General features: G+C 39.5%; 1 protein-coding gene and 1 long non-coding RNA gene across 2 annotated transcripts; one reads left to right on the forward strand and one right to left on the reverse strand.

The window, feature by feature from the left end:
* Positions 1–3,809: 3,809 nt before the first annotated feature.
* Positions 3,810–9,663, forward strand: LOC127968748 (uncharacterized). Its single transcript, XR_008156112.1, has 2 exons — positions 3,810–4,306; positions 6,128–9,663. It is a non-coding gene; the product is annotated as an uncharacterized LOC127968748 (long non-coding RNA).
* A 4,086-nt stretch (positions 9,664–13,749) lies between these two features.
* On the reverse strand, positions 13,750–16,822 carry LOC127968917 (transmembrane protein 100-like). The gene is made up of 2 exons (XM_052570342.1): positions 16,615–16,822; positions 13,750–16,519 (listed from the first exon to the last, which is right to left on the reverse strand). The coding sequence occupies exons 1-2, from the start codon at positions 16,688–16,690 to the stop codon at positions 16,014–16,016; spliced, it is 582 nt and encodes a 193-aa protein (XP_052426302.1). The 5' UTR covers positions 16,691–16,822; the 3' UTR covers positions 13,750–16,013.
* Between the last annotated feature and the right edge of the window lie 939 nt (positions 16,823–17,761).

Below are 17,761 nucleotides of genomic sequence, written 5' to 3' on the forward strand. Positions count from 1 at the left end.
TGTTTTAATAATAATTATGACTTGCCTTATTTTCCTATTTTATACTGTAAAGCTGCTTTAACACAATCTGTATTGTTAAACGCACTATATAAATAAAGGTGACTTGAATTGACTTGCTCTAAAATAATAAAATTTCTTGATGCTTTAGTACAATCATTTACTAAATAATCATGAATTGTTGCGAGTAAATATTTACACCCTTATTAATAAGCCTATCATCAATGCTTACACGTGTGCCTCTCTTCCTCTACATTTCCCAAAATACTTACACCACATCCACCCTTCCACCCACGCAGCCAGCCAACCATGTGACATTGCCAGCTATAAAAAGATACTTAAGTGTGGGTGGGAGGTGGAGAAAGAGTCAATATTGCTTTTAGATCAATTGTTCTAGTTTTATAGAGAGGATGAGTAGTGAGTTAGGAGTAAAGTGCCCAAATATATGAGTGTTTGGTGTGGGAGTGGACTAACAGTCTAATTCTAAGATAACTGTCATAAACATCCACTCCTCTCCATCTGGACAAACAGCAGAAGTGCAGCATGAAAGGACTGCCTGCATGAAGATAGACTGATCTAGGCATTTTTGGAGGGCAAAGAGAAACTAGCATTTGAAAGATTCTAGGAATCTCCGAAATATTGAGATATGAATAAGCTGAAGATGGTCTAATTATTTCCTTCCTATTTGGAGATCTCTAACAATTTGGAGATCTCTGACAATTGTGAAAACAATGTCATTTGTAAATACCAAGCCTCCTTTTTGCCATATCTCAGCACTTGCCATATGACACACCAACATATTTAAAGATGCTCTGAATGTGTGAGCAGAGGCTTTTGCTAAGGTAAGATTCATTCCTCAGGGTGTTTCTGCTCTGGCTGATAACATGCGAACATTAAAAAGCATACATTTTTGCTGACTCACTAGTTCTATTTACTGCTCCTGCTAGTTCTTTGATTCTCAAAGTCTGATGTTTAATGCTTTAATATTTTTGGCAGGGGATCCATCAAAATGCAACTTGTAAAACCATGTTTAAAGCAATAAATTGATTTACACTGTTAGTGAACCATGATTATCACTGGATTCTATAGGTCAGGAGTCCTACAGTGTAGTATGCACAGAGAGTTAATTTAATAACAAACTGGATTATTTACACATAATTTAATTCTGAACTGTTCCCATAAGCACTCTAGAGCTATTTTGGGGTAGAGTATCAGAAAACGTTTCCAGGTTATGTATGTAACCATGGTTCCCCGAAGGGAAAGAGACGCTGCGTTGATGCGCTACGGGAATGACCCCCATGTAAGTGCCCTCTGAATCACATGTAATCAGTCCAATGGAAGGACGAGACTTCAGGTGGGTGACATAGCGACCAGGACGCTATAAAAGCACATGAAGTGGAACCAGCGTCAGCTTCTAGGAATGAAGCAATCGCTTTTAGGGATGCCAAAAGTATGGCCCTGAGACACAGCATCTCGTTCCCTTCGGGGAACCATGGTTAAATACATAACCTGGAGATGTTCCCCTTCAGCTATGGGAACAAGAATGCCCATGCAGCCAGACTTGTCAAATCCCTGTCTAGTGTGGAAGAGCACAGCTAACACGAGAGAACAGAAGAGCCAGGAGTGGCTCGCATATCCATGCCTTAGAATCTGGTGAATTTGAGGGGCATGGACCATCCTGCTGCATTGCAGATGTCCTGGATAGACACACCTGCTAAGAAGGCCTTGGAGGCCACCATATCTCAGGTCGAGTGAACCTTAACCCCCAAGGAAAGGGGAGATCAAAGGACTCAAGGTTATGGAATAGCATCCTGATCCACCACATAGCATTAGCTTCTCAGCCTCAGCACAAGAAAACATGTAAAAAGAGGGTGTCTTCCTACTGAATGGCCATGAGAGGGGCGTGGTAGGCCACAGTGGCTGCCATGAAGACCTCTAGTGTGGAGTGGGTCAACCCTGTTGATAAACAGGCCTGCAGGAACTCCAGAACTGTACCAACCGAGCAGTATACTGGGTCGAGCTGGCAGTCTCCGCACCGAGAAGTGAAAAACTTCCACTTCAGGGTGTACAGTTTCCTCGTGGAGGGAGCTCTGGATTGGAGGATGGTCTCAACAATCTCAGTTGAGAGATCAAGTTGTGCCCCCTCAGAGTCCACACCCATGAATTCAACAGCTCCGGGTGGGGTTGGAGAGTCGTACCCTCCACCTCCATGGAGAGCCATCGAGAAGGGAAATCAGTTCCGACAACCATACTCGAACTGGCCAGAAGGGGGCTACTAGAAGCAGACAAGACCCTGTCCTGGCGCACTCTCTCCAGAACTCCTGGTAGCAGAGCGATTGGGGGAAAGGTGTACAGACAATCCCCGGCCACATCTGTACCATGGTATCAAGCCCCAGTGGAGCTAGATGTGTCAGAGAAAACCAGAAAACAATGCAATGTCTCTCGAGTCGCAAACAGGTCCACCTTGGACCTGTTTAAATTAAATTCTCCATACCTGCTTCACCACCTCAGGATGTCTACTCCCATATTCAGAAGCCCAGGAATATGTACTGCTCTCATTGAAAGGAGTTTGCCCTGGGTCCACACAAGGATCTGGTATGCTAGTTTTTACAAATGGTGTCAGCACAGACCTCCTTGGTGGTTGATGTAAGAGACCCACTGAGGCACATTTAGCAGTAGTTTTCACGCTGCTAAATAGTCTACTAAGGGAATCAGTCTCTTGAGACTGACCTCTGGTGCACTTATAACAGCTAGCTCGGTGTCCTGAAGTGGGGAACAAGCAGGGGATGGCTATACTAGCTGCTCTTGAGACCTCGCGAGGTCGCGAGCCTCTTAGCACTGCTACGATTCTGGGTGATAACTGAGAGAAACTCCCACCGGTGGCCGCTGCACCCTGGAGCACCTGCAGGGTTGGAAGACTGGTCTACTTAGGAGAATGAGGAGAAATGTGTAATGCGGTGTACACTGCTTTTCCACATAGGGAGCTGGTCCTCAGAAGTCCTATAGGCCTTAGACGTCAGGACGTTTTAGACGAAGACTATCTAGCAAGAATGACAGTCCGCAGAACCACCTTCCACTAGAACCCTTGGCCTGTGAGCGCCGCTGACTCTAGACTATACAGAGTATGAGAAGTGATGTCCCCAGAATGAGAAGCTGGAACATGGTAGGTTGGGAATGCTCCTGCCCAGCAGCCCCTGCTGACCGCCTCAACCTCCTCAAAAGAAGAGAGGTAAAAGTGCTCTCACTCAAGAAATTGTTATCCCCTGCATATCTAACTTCTCATAGCCAGATAAATACTTCATTTTATTCCTCAGAACTAAATTTGGCTAAACAACAAGACGAGTAAACACTGTGGTAAGATTCACATCAAAAACTGAAAATGACGTAATACATGGGTTGCCTTGGGCAGTGCGCAAGCCGCTTGGTCACACAAACAATTTCAATCTCTAAGGAGAAAAATAGCTGCAGCTGAGATCCAATCTGTTGTCTGCTTGGGAGCAAAGCACGCAGAGTCAGCTCTCGCATGGTGAGCTTTTGTTTCAGCCGTGCTTTGCTCTCAGAGGGCTCTCTTTGAAGAAGGAGCATTCACTGGCATTTTTCGTGATGCTAGAGGGTTTTGCTTATGGATCCGGTGGAGGGAATGCAGAAGGGCGAGTCCCTATCTGCTTCCTTAACCACCAGATCTGGCACCCGCTCTCTGGGTTTCGAAAGCCAATGCTGCAGTCCTGGAGCTTAATAATGGAGCTTATAAGTGGACAAACAACACTAAATAAGACTCACAAACAGATGGTGACTGACACATACTGTGGAAGATTTTTATTAGTAAGATTTTAATCAATCCAGAATACTCAATGTGAATCTAGCCATTTTTGTTGCTAGTTGTTTTTCCATTATAATCCTATAGGAAATGGATAGAAAGGAATATGCTTACGTGCAGGAATGTACAGGGCTAATGAATAACATATGGTTAGACATACATTAAGGACCTCCCCTCCCTAGGGACTTAGGTAAAGTGTAATCTAAAGGAAAAGTTTTACTATTTGGAAACGCCCTGTATAGGGTATATAATGAGATGCAACCTAGCATTTCGACAGAACTCCTTGCAACGAGCTCTCGACTTTGTTTTGCTTAAAATAAAGTCTTTTCTTCTGAGAGAAAAATCCCTGACTGAGTTTGATCCTTTGGAGAACCGGCAAAATACACCACAGATTTGGCACCCCAGATGGGACTGGAAAGGAGCAGAGTGGACGACTGCTTTTGAGCTGACTGATGAGCAACACACACACAGTGGTGGCCACCATAGAATAAGGTAAGCATTTTTGCTTATATAATTAGTGTGTGTTGTTGACTGGTCAGCTCTGAGTGGTAAGGACACTTAAAATCTGCTCTTCCAAATTTAGAAAAATAATATGATATCTAAATTGAAAAAGGGGTTTTACTCCAGAAGAAATAACTGCATGCACATATTTGGGTTATTAATGGGAAGGCCTTGGAAGGCAACCTCGATTTAAGACAAATATGGTGTAGGCAGAAAGACATGGCATGCTGTGTGTCTGTGTTTATCGGATAGCTGGGCCTAGGTAGGACAGTGATAAACGGATAAGCAGATTAAGGAATCGCGAGGAAAAGTCCCACGGATACCGCTTTGAGAATGTATAAGTGAAATTTTCGAAGGTCAGAATAGGTGGGCCCTTAAGGAGCTCTAGGTGAGCTGTGTTTTGTTGTGTGGATGTATCGGTGTCCGGACGAATGAATGTGTAAACAAATAAATTCTGTGTTGGGTGGGTAAAAGTTGCGCACCATTCTTGGACCGTCACTTCAGGGTGGCTGGGTGGAGTTGGACGCAACTAGTATCCACTTGAGAGGGATGAATGTATGATGAGCCTTGATAATAAAAGGACAACTAACGACTGATTATCCCTTAGATAAAGGGAAAAAGTATGCAAGAATAAGCACTCTGGCTCAATAAAGAGTGCAGAAAGTGTGAATGAGGTTAGGAAATTAGCATCAATAAAGTTTGAACCAAGATCTATAATAGATTTTTGCATTTAGGATGTCTGGGTGAAATGGGAGAAAATTTTCTGAGCCCAGTGTAGTGGGAGTGAGAACAAAGGAGGACGTTTCCACAGTAAAGTTGTATTACATGGGGGGAGCAAGAGGTGCTCTCCCCTCCTGGACCATCACTTGGGAGTGATTAGGTTACAGAGACGGGGGTGGCTGGTGTTGAGAAAGGAATGCAGGAGCCCTAAAACAATAAAGTCAACTGTATAAAGGTTGTTTTAGAGAAAAATAAATACAAATGTTCCAAGAAATGGACTAATATAGAAATGGCAGATATGGTGGAATATAGAAATAATAATAAATTAATTAAAATAAGATATGCATTTATTATTGAATAACTTTTATTAATAGATTAATTTAAAAGATGCACGTGCTTAAAACTTTTTTAATACGTGAAGACATCTAGAATTTGTATCTTGTTATTCCTGGGACACAGTATGAAAGTTAATCCATTACAGAGTTTCAGAGATTGGGCTTGTGTAAATGTAAAAAATAAAAGAAATAACTTGCGCAATGTGGAATGAAAGCACGATTGGGTGACCAAATTAATAGACATTTTGATTCAAAAGCTATAGGCATTTTACAATAGGAAGGGAACTAGTTGCTTAGAGAATTAAATTTAATTATTTTATTTACAGTAATAGGAATTATTTTATGTTGGTTAGGAAACATTAATTCACAAATACCAGATTATTCTGAATCATGTATGCAAATATAGAAGAAAAATGATGATTGAAGTCCTTATTTTACCATATGCATGTCATGCTGTTATAAAAAAAGGTTTATTTTATTTTATTGCAGTATACTTAGATAATAAAGGTAGCTGATTTCTGCATTTTGCAAAGAAGAAAAAATGCTTGCCATTTTCCTGCAATGAAGAACTTGCTTTACTAACAAAGAATAAGAGAACTGCTGTTATCAACCAGATGATTTAGTTTTTATTAAGGGACCACTGAAAGAAGAGGTTGAAAAGAGAAAATTAGAAAAGAGCTGATTGCTCAGAAACAATTTGGTCAGAAGTTATATAGGTACATTTGATTAATGCAGTCTCTGAGTGTTAAACTTTCAGATGATTTCTGGAACAGTGCCTTGACAAAGGAAAGCAATGAAATGGAGTCTGTCGAGGAATGGCAAAGCAGCAAACACAGCTGCAGAGAGAAGAAGAGGGAGGGGCTGATGGATGTTCCCCTCCCCTCTTGAAAGAGAAGAACACACTTCAGCAAGGAGAAGACTGAAATTAAAGCAGGAAAAGGTGAATCTTTCACTTGAGACTTTTCCTGAGGGTGAAAAGAACATTATGAAATGCAAAACTCTGGCAGAAAGCAACCAGAAGCCAGACTGAGAAGAATCAGAGAAACAACGGAGACCGTACACCACAACATCAGGTCTTTGAGTGCCATCACAGACTGACGACCCAGTACAACAGCCCAGGCTGATGATCTGACCAGAAGGACTTCCATCCCTTCAGTGCACAGGTCCTGCATATTCAATGAACACATAGAGACTGCTTCAAATGTTAATTATTTTATTTTATTATTTTATTTACTATGTTTTAATCTTGATTATTCACTGGTCTCACAGCACTTCCTTAAATTCTGTGTTTTAACTAACTTTCTCAATCTGCTTTTCAATAGGTACCAGTCCAGCCTCATGTCTTAAAGAAAAAATAATATTGTGACAGACAGAAGTGAGTACTTGACTCACCAATCAGATAAACATGGAGCTGGATTTGGCATAGTAAGACAGTTTCATTAAACAACTAGGGGAAAATGCACAACTAAATACTTGACAACAATGATGAGCTCTTTGGGAAAGAAGAGAATAAATAAATAAAATGAAAAAGGGTATCTTGATGAACAATAGAAAAATATATATTGTTGAGAAAATAGAAATATTGGTCACTCCATTTTGTTTTAAGGTAATTTTCTAAGGTAAAACTGAATAAAATAATAATGAATAAAAGATTATTCCAAAGATCCAAAATCATGAAATCACATATACTGTCATCACTGGGGATAACCAGATGGAAATGTTGATGGCCATGGATCCTAGATTATGCAGAGATCTCCAATCCTCTTCTCAGAGTCGCTCATGAGCAATAACAAAAAAGTATTTGACTAAACTTTAAATTAGACAAACACATGACATTTGAGAAATGATAATTGGCTCTCTCAAATGCCCAATGCCTAGGCCTAATATTCTAAACAAATTAATCTATGAGATTTTGAAAAAGGAAGGAAAGAAAGAAAACAAAAGTTTTTGGCAAAAAAAAAAAAAAGGGGGGAGTGAAAGTGTGTGAAAAAGTATGAATGATGGTGTTGTATGGCATGAAAGAGAGAAAGTATGAATGATGGTGTTGTATGGCAGAAAAAGAGAGTGTCTGACGAGACACTGAGGCAATTCAATCAATTTGCCCAAACAGCTGTATACAAATTTGAATGTGGGCCCACAGGGCAAACTTATGCCCAGTAAAATAATGACCATGGATGTATTTGGTTAAGTTTCCTGGTCAGTACCAAGGTCTTTGTTGTGGCAGAAATAAAAACAGTGCCACACATGCGCAGCGTATAACATGGGAAGGCAGAGCAAAGCAAGCTTGCTCTGTCCACCCCACATTTAACATTCTTTTCAGCATATCATGATGGAGCTGATTGTGTCAAAAGGATGAAACATTATCTTTCTGACTGTTAAAATAAATGCAGTGGGTTGAGTGTTTTCCAGGTCAAAAGGCCTATGCTACTGAGCAAGATAGGCCTAGATAAATTATCCAATGATATAGTGGAACTCAGTTTACAAAATAAAAAGATAACTAAATAAGCAAATTGTTGAGAATAAAATTGAAAGGAATTAAAAAATAGTAAAGACAGCACAGGAATTGTGAAAACTCAAAAAGGGGCCAAGACAGCCCTCAACCCACATTACATTTCCACAGGTCACACCAAGAAGGACGACTGGCAAGATGAACAAATTAGCATGCTTGATAACACTAACAAAAAATTCTTAAGTTTTCCATTTACAGGTGACAGCAGTTCCAGTAAGGCCAAGGAATGCTTCGCCCCATCAAAGAGAACCAGTGAGGGTGCAGAAATGATCTCGAGAGCCTTGCATAAATCAGAAAAACGGTTACAGAGTGACACCTGAGTTCACATCTCTAACCTTAAAATACCCCAACCAGCTTCAAAAACTCCACACAGCATGAAGTGAGGGATGAAGGGCGTGCTAGTAACGACCCACCCTTGCCAACGAGGGAAAGACCATTGCAACGACTCGCAAAGAGTCTCCCTGGTGAAGATGGAATGAGAGAATGATGGGACTGCTACTGAGATCAAAATACTTGGATGCAGATATGAGCCGAGAAATGGAAAAGAAAAAGTGGAAAGAGAATGTTAAGTAATGTTAGATGAAGAATTTGAAGGTTATGAGAAGGGAAATATGGATGTAGGAAGATTTGAAGGGAAAATAGAGCAATTTGATGCAACAAATAGAATGAAAGGAGCAAAATAGAAAAGCTCAAGATTTGTGAATTGAAGAAGGAAAAGTATGTGTTATGTTTGGGGAAAATGCTGTATTTATAGAAGGGAGCATTTAATGAAGAACTGATCAAATTGAAAAGGCTAAGAATGATAGATAAAGAAAATGTTGGAAAAGATAATAAAATGTAAGACTGGTTTGATTTACAGTTAGGAGCACGTGGAGCATAGTTTATAATTAAATAGGGAAAGTTTTTAGGAATGGCATTAATGACAGGATATTTACTATTTTACTGTATACTTCCTATATTGAGGTCACTAGTCAAAACCACAGTTAAGCAAATTAAATTCAAAGATATCAAAATAATGGGAAATTGATACATAAGGTATCTAAGCTGAAGTTCAACTCTTATAATCTTGTGATATTCAATGTGTGATGTGATTTGTATTTGTATGTGTATGTATTTTTACGCCTTTTATACAAAACTGTGATAACCAGGCAAATGCTGAACCAATTGCACATTCATGTTTTTAACAATGTCTACTATTAAAGAGGGGTTAGGGAGACTGGATCTTTTACTCACTCCATGTTAAAAAAGGAGAGAGATGTTTGGTCCAGTAATCCCTCAGAGTGGAATTTCATAATCTAGTCACTGGGGATAATACAATGTGACTTATCTAGTCACTAGGTAGTGTAAATAATATGACTGGATTATGGAGTAGCACTCTGGATAAGAATAATCAAATGTGAGACTTATTAAGTCTCAAAGGGGAGAATATGTGGAAGATTTTTATTAGTAAGATTTTAATCAATCCAGAATACTCAATGTGAATCTAGCCATTTTTGTTGCTAGTTGTTTTTCCATTATAATCCTATAGGAAATGGATAGAAAGGAATATGCTTACGTGCAGGAATGTACAGGGCTAATGAATAACATATGGTTAGACATACATTAAGGACCTCCCCTCCCTAGGGACTTAGGTAAAGTGTAATCTAAAGGAAAAGTTTTACTATTTGGAAACGCCCTGTATAGGGTATATAATGAGATGCAACCTAGCATTTCGACAGAACTCCTTGCAACAAGCTCTCGACTTTGTTTTGCTTAAAATAAAGTCTTTTCTTCTGAGAGAAAAATCCCTGACTGAGTTTGATCCTTTGGAGAACCGGCAAAATACACCACAATACACAGTGCGCTTGATGAATGACAAAAAGCTGACGCCAGTTCCACTTTGCATGCTTTTATAGCTTCCTGGTTACTACATTACCTGCCTATGACGTCTCGCCCTTCCATTGGACTGATTACTCATGTGATTCAGAGCGCGGTTATGCTTGGGACATTCCCATAGCATTGCAGCGATGCAACTTGAGTTCCTGAAGGGGAACTACTTTCAAATGATTTAATATGCAACATGTTCAGTACGTTAATGTTGAGGGCTGCAAGTACAATAAGTTTCATGGCATTATATATCAAAATATGATTGGTTTTCAATTAAAGAAACTAAAGTGAATAGTGAAATTATGTTGTTTCTTGCAAAAGTGACAGATTTTTCATTTCAGGATGAAATATAGTAAGCCTTTAAACAGGAATAAAAAGATAGTAATCATGTGTAATCCATGTTTTCATAGAAATATAGTGTGTTAATTATATGCTATTTATTTTTCAAGTTAGTATTAGTATGCAACACACAAATGAGTTTGTGACCTTATGTGCTGGCAAATATCATGTGCAGAGCGGAGGCGCAGGGCAGCAGAGGTGAGACACTTCAGCTCAGAGGACATGCTGCTCTGCACTTGTGACAGTTCTGGCAGCCAAGACACATGCTTCCTCTTTCCCACTAGCTTTCTCAGCTGTTCTCTTCTTCCCGGACCTGGGATTATTAACCCACAAAAAGGTGGGAATCAGTGTCAGATGAATACATTTCAAAAAAACTTTCAAAAAGTACCCTTCTCCTGTTTTTCGATGCAGACTTTCTCTCGAAACAGACAGACTAAATTAAACTACAAAAGAAGGAATCACATCAACACTTTCCCATCTGAACAGCCAAGCCATTAGGTAGAATGAGTATGGGGATTCACTTTTTGATGGCTATATTAATAGAAATTTTATTTACATTTACATTTACAAAAAGTTGGAAATATATACTCGCTGTCCTAAAATAATTTAATTGGTAAACCTGAGTTTTCACAATCTGGGAGGATTAAGGTGAACAAATCCACATGACCTTTGCTGTCTACGCTTCATTGCTATGTGTCATTATTACACATTCATATTAGATGGTTGAAATATGCAATTGCATGCTCTAGAAAAGCAGCATCTGAAACATTTGCCTAGATGTGTGCTTTAAACTTAAAATGGTAAAATGACTGCATGTGTTTAAACTAATCGAAAGGTCACAATATACATGAAGCTCAGTATTTCACTATAAAAGCCTTTTTATCTCCTTAAATCTCCCTTTCTATAGCTCGAGTAATGACATGTTGGTTCCAAAATAGCAGCAGCTGTGGCTGATACACAAGATGACAGAAGAGTGAGTGTGTTTCCATCTGCAGTGTGACATGGTCCTGATGAGAAGATCTCGTCTGATGAGAGTATATGTGCGCATGTACTGTACATGTGTGCTTGCTGGCGGCTGATGAAGGACAGTGCTGCTGGCTTATTGAACTGCTTGAACCACCTTCAAGATGAAGACTTTGATTGCAAGGACATTAGAGCCCACCTGCTGCCTGCAACTGCTTGTGGCAGGAACCTCTGTCGTTAAAAACAAAACAAAACACAAAAACAAGAAGAAGCAGCTAATTTTAACTTCAGATGCTTGCGTACATCACAGAGTGGGAGGGTGTCCATTCACCATTATTATTTTGGCTTGTATTTTTCCTTCATCATTCAGAATACTATTGTCCATGATGCCAAGTTGTGTAGTTTCCAAGCCATATCTTCCAATAGAGCTCCTTAAATACTCACTTAGCACAGTAGTTTATTTGTTGGAAGGATTTTACTCGCATAGAATTAGCACAAATAACATGATATTTTGGTTCTAATTTATTATGACCTGGTTAAAATTTCATTGAATAAAGATTGCTTTGTAAATACTCCAAGTTCAACATGGTGCTGAAAGAAGACTGGCATATAATTGTGCCTAATTAACACACTGGACTAAAAGCATGTAAAGCAAATCCTCTGGCTTCCAGATTTACCATGGTAACAATGAACTGAATATTTCCAAAAATACATGACCATTTTCACTTTCTGCTTTTTTTTTTCTCTCTCTCTCTCTTACATTAATGCTCACGTGTACAGAGTTGTTAATTTGATCAGTAATGGCTGGTCTGAGAGGTAAATCTAGAAAGTCTAGAATTGTGGTCAGTGTTAAGGTGTATTTGGCAGGAGTTAGTCCAGGTTTTCCAAACTCCGCTATGTTTGCCTTATTCTGCTTCTTAGAGAAACCATAGATCCTGGAATGTCCCTATTACCTTTCTTAAAGGGGTCATCAGATGCAAAACTCACTTTCGCAAGTTGTTTGTACATAAATGTATGTTAGCAGTGTGTACACAACCATCCTATAATGATAAAAATCCACCCAGTGTTTTTTTTATCTCTATGAATCATATTCCCCTTTTCAATCAAGCCACTCTCAGCTTCTTGTCTGTGTGACGTCACAGAGACCAAGGCCGCTCCACGATAGTTGATTGACATTGCCGTCTTACCTTAGACCCATCCTGAGTGAGCTGCCATCAGTCTGCCATTGTTTCGACACCGGAGCATGGATTTAGACCAGAATAGCTCCATAGCGATTGAGGTGTTTTGTTGTTGTGTGTAATATGATGTAATAACGAACAGTCATCATTTACTCCTGATATCTGAGCCACTGAAGATGCAGTAGATTACTTTTGTTTTTGAGGAGATTGCATCCCCCGATCTTCCTAAACATGCCTGAATCTTTTTAGAAGGTTTTTTTTTTCATGAATCTTTGCAAATCACCTTTAATTGTGCTAGTTGGCAAGGTTTTCAGCTAAATGCAGCTAAATATGGCTAAAGTAAACAAGATGGCTTTATATATATATATATATATATTATATATATACACAATGCTTAATACTGCATTTATTTCAGTGTCCCTGTCCATTTCAGTTTCATCTTAACTGTTTTAAGTTTCACATTCCAGTGTGGATTTTATGTATTATATAATCTTGTCGAAGGAAGAAAAGCAAGTAGTGGTTTTGAACATGCAGATTAAAATGTAACTTTAAATACCTTATACCATGGTCTGTCTAAAAACATGATTCTGATTGGCTGGCAGGTAGTGCATTAAATGTTTTGCTTGCTTGCACACAAACAGCGAAAAAAGGAAGATCGCAGATTGTGATGTGAGCACAGAAACATCAGCCTAATCTCATGGCAATTCATACATATTTTACGAGGTGGCTAATATGAATTTGTACGACCTCATTCGTTGCACAGATGCACAGACGCAGATGCCTCACACACACAACTGTCTCAATCTATCGATAATTCAGATAAATCATATAATTTACTCCAATACATGTGAGCATACCACTTTACTAACTGACGAATATAGCTCATGTTTATCCTTCCGGTCAAATATTGCAGCACAAACATCATTAACAGCTTTAGCATGTCAGTGCTGGCTATTGACCATGGTCACGCTTTGCGTCAGATGGTTTCTTCGTCCTCCACGTCATGCATTAAAATCACTGTGCATTATCCCTAAATATCTAGGGAACTTAAATATAACTGCAATAATAGTTAAAATATATGCCTTTATTTAACTATCATCTGGGGTCATTGGAATCAGAGTCTCCAGAAGTCTGCCCTGGGTTTTGGCACTGGTTTGAGTGTATGGACTGGGCATGTATATTTCGTAGCCCATCCTCATGGCACATGGAGTGCAATGGCAAAGATGTTACATGGCTCTTGCCACCCTCCCTGTGTGGTTAACCATTCTAATCAATGACTGCTAATTAGCTTAGACGCTGGAGCAGTGAGTCAGTGAGGCCACAGATGACAGTAATGCAGATACACTCACATTGGTCTGCAATATAATACATGCCTTTGACTGTTATCTGCCTGTCTCTGAATGTCACTATTGAACTCTTTCAGCTGTAATTTGTATGTCTACACTTAAAGATAATCTATATCAGGAGCAAACGATATAGTCCTGACTTGCTGTAGTTATTAAGAATGAAATTGACAAAGCTTGATCACACATTGCATTCCTCCATTTAATACAATTCTTTTGATACAACAAAAAAATTATAAATACATCTATTGACAATAAGATGCACAAAACAATATGCATAATTCTAATGTATATTTGCCCAATAAATAAAACAAAAAAGTGAAATACAGGGAGTGTCATTAAGGATAAACCTGAAATTTTGTCACAAAAATCCAATTTATGCTTGGTGACCATTTCAGTCTTTCTTTTCCGAAATATGTTAAGCAAGTGTGCAGTCTTGGAAAACAACTTTCGTACTTCTAACTGGATAAGAATAAATTGTGTGTGATGTATTATGAATGAGGTAGATCTCTCTAAATGTCTTTGATTTGTCTAATAATGTGTATCACAGCGTCTGTCATAATGAGTCAAACTACAAAAGTGTTTTCAGATAGTCACCTGTGCTACACCAAATGCAAGGGTTAAAATGCGTACATATTCAAAAATGCTAAGAATACATTTTTGTCAAATGAGTCATAGTTACAGCATGCGGCACACAGCACCTTCTCTAGGCTGGTTTTATATGACGTGCTCTGCCACAGCTCTCCCAGTTATTTTATTCCAAGCACGTATTCTGTGCTGCTTCCTGCCATTTTTTCTTAATGAATCCTCCCTCCTCCTTTCTCAATACCACCCAACCACTACTCTGCCTGCCACTCACCTCTCAATCTCTCTCTCTCTCTCTCTCTCTCTCTCTTTATTCCATCTTGACCGTAAAGATAAAATCACAGATATTGTCACATCAGCCTCATGACTTTGTCGAAACATGAGCCCCTTCTGTTTCAGACAGCAGTCATATTCAGTGATTTAAGGTGTCAGCATTCACATAAAATGTCTGTTGGACAGAAAATGAATAAGGCTTTTAAAAAATATTTTCTTCTTCTTCTTCTTCACAAAACCTAGTGGTGGGTAATACAAAAATATCTACTGTTAAAATACAGGCACTCAGAGAACACATACAAACAGCGGTCAGATTTTCTCACAGAGAAATATACAATATATATATATATATAATCAAATATATAACATATAAATGACCAAAAACAGATATACAATACATAGCAAAAAATCAACAGCCTTACAAACAGCCATAAACTCCTTAAGGACAAAAGCTCAAATACATAACCAGTGCAAATAGATCCAAAGTACTAAACCAAAATACTGATCATTTTCACATATGCAGCATATTCTAAATGTACCACTTTTCACATGTCAGTAATTAGATTTTTCTACTTCACATTCAGTTGGCTGACAATAGTTGCAAGACACTGGTTTACTGCTAACGTGTCAGTAGATATATGTGTGTCTCTTCTGCTCTACTCTGCTGGAGTTAGCTACAGTGTGCAAGTAAAATCATTTATTACTTGAATGCCTACACATATATATACTCCCCCCACGCACACACACACACACACACACACACACACACACACACACACACACACACACACACACACACACACACACAGGTTTACAGAAATACATGCAAGCATGTAGGAACGTTTTCATGTGCACATACACTGACCCTAGATTTCTCTTTGCAGAAGTCACTTGATAGACAAAACGATAGGTTAAAGCAAAATAACAGTCTGGAATGTCAAAAAAACATTTCTTTGTTGCAACATAAACATGTAATCTGGCACAAATTGAATTTAAATATAAAAAATTCAAAAAAGTTAATTTGTCATGCAAAACATGAGATCCCTTCAGCTTGTCCTTTTACATTTAAAATAGGCTCTGTAATGACTTGGCGTGAATAAACAAATAAATAAATCCTGACACTGCATGTTACTTAATAAAAAATGATATACTTGTTAATGTCAGTATCTGTCATTCTTTCATCAGTGTTTATGCTTATCACTAAAGCCTTCCTTTACTGACCTGGAGTCATCTGTCCAGAGACTTCCATGATTTTATTTTGCATCCTACTTTCATAAATCTCTCGAGAAGAAAGCAGGGAAAGTTGCAGCATTTAAGTTTTAAAATCTTCTTTTAAATTCTTCATGTTTAAACACAACACACACGCACACACACACACACTCACAGGGCTCCTCCACTGTCATTGTTTCTTTCTGACTTTTTCCTAATAGAAACACAATTGATAAAATGCATTTGTCTGTGTACCGTCGCTAAATGTTTCCACAGGCCATCAGCGACAGTGACGAGATGTTACAGACAGCTTACCCTTAAACTGGTTATTTTTCTTTTCAGAGCACCAGAAAAACTTCTGATTTTGTGAAGCGCATCTCATAGAGTGCACTGCTCCGAGCTGAAGATGCCTCCCTCCTTCTTTTCTCTCCTCCGAGAGCGATGCACCTTCCAGCATGCGGCCGCTATCAACAGCATGACGAACCCTGTGACCAGCAGCACCAGAGACACCACTTTAGTTTGGGGCAGCGTGTTGAAGGTGAACGTGACGCCGGTTCCCGCCATACCGATCACCAATGAGATGACCCCAAAGGGAAACACACAGCGGTACCAGGACTTCTCAGTGCCACCGGTGGCCTGGGCCAGACGCTCCAGCGTGGACAGATCCTCTGGGGCTTTGGGTACAGCCATCGGGGGCATCCCGTCAGGGGCCAGGCTGCATTCAGGGTCCAGCATGGCCAGCTGAGCGGAGGCTGGATGCTGGCAGGGCAAGCGGCCAGATGAGCAGCCCATCTCACTGACCCTCTGACTCTGACTGTCGCCGCTGATGCTTTTTCTGGTTGCTGTTCCTTCTTCTGCTGGCTCTGTCAGGAGTGAGCATTTGCCTGGGAAGGAGGGATATTTTTGGGTGTGATCTATAAATAGAGCTTCATGAGGACAGGAAGAGTCATGCAATCATTATCGGCTAAGGTGTACTCACTTCCTCTCTCAGGCTGCGATGTGTTCCTTGCTCCGCTGCATTTGGTGTGTCTGCCCTGCTTGAAACAGCAGCACATTGTCTGTTTTGCTAGCAGAGCTGACTGGAGTATACAGAGCTGAGGACCAGGGAGGAGCCAATGAAAGCAGAGGGGCCAGTCGGAGCCTCCGATTGGCTGCCGTTCTCCTGCGACATCACAGATGGTTGAGAGAGCTCCAAACACGAGTGTTATTGATGATGCTGATATATCCACAGCTTATGCCACCTACATTCATGCTCATCTCCTCCATCTAACACTTTCCGTCTGTTTTTCTATAATTACATATAACATTTTCAAAATACGAAACAACAAAACCATAAATAAAAGATGTGTATGTGTGTGTGTGTTTGTGTGTGTGTGTGTGTGTGTGTGTGTGTGTGCGTTTGTGTGTGTGTGTGTACCTGGTATTCTAGGGAACAAATGTCCCCACAAGGATAGTAATACCAATATATTTTGACCTTGTCAGGACACTTTTTTTTCCCGGTCCCCATAGGGAAACAGAATGATGTTTTTCTAAATCTAAAATCAAAAAAAGTTGTTTTTGAAGGGTTGGTTTAGGGAAAGGGAACAGAAAAGTCAATTTTGATGGTAGAAAAACCATCATTTCTATGGAATAAACCCATAATGATAAGAATACCAGTGTGGGTCATTGCATATATTTTGAAAATGGATTTGCATTTGTTTCTATTTTATAAACCCTCTGATTTAAAACACCTATTCAGACAGTGAAATGAATACTAATAATAGCATGCACTCTCCACATCACAAAGCAAGATAAAAGACATTGCCAAATGGAACATGATGCACAAAGGGAGTGCTATTTATCTCCAAGAAGCTTTTTGATGAAGATGTTCAACATCTGCAGTCCATGAGGATAATTGCACGCTTGTTTCTATTTATACAGTCATGAGTACCCCAGCCAGGGGAATCTATGAAATGAGAACAGAGTCAGAACAATGTAATCTGATTAGCTGGATCATATTCTGAGAGAAATAACACAGTACCAAGAACATTTGGTCAAAGGAAAATATCTTGAAGAAGCAACTGAGTGTATTTCCGTCTGAGCTCTGCATGCATTAGTTTAGCGTGCAGCTGTCTGTCGAGCTCATG

Source organism: Carassius gibelio, chromosome B12 (genome assembly GCF_023724105.1).
Source record: "Carassius gibelio isolate Cgi1373 ecotype wild population from Czech Republic chromosome B12, carGib1.2-hapl.c, whole genome shotgun sequence".
Classification (NCBI taxonomy): domain Eukaryota; kingdom Metazoa; phylum Chordata; class Actinopteri; order Cypriniformes; family Cyprinidae; genus Carassius; species Carassius gibelio.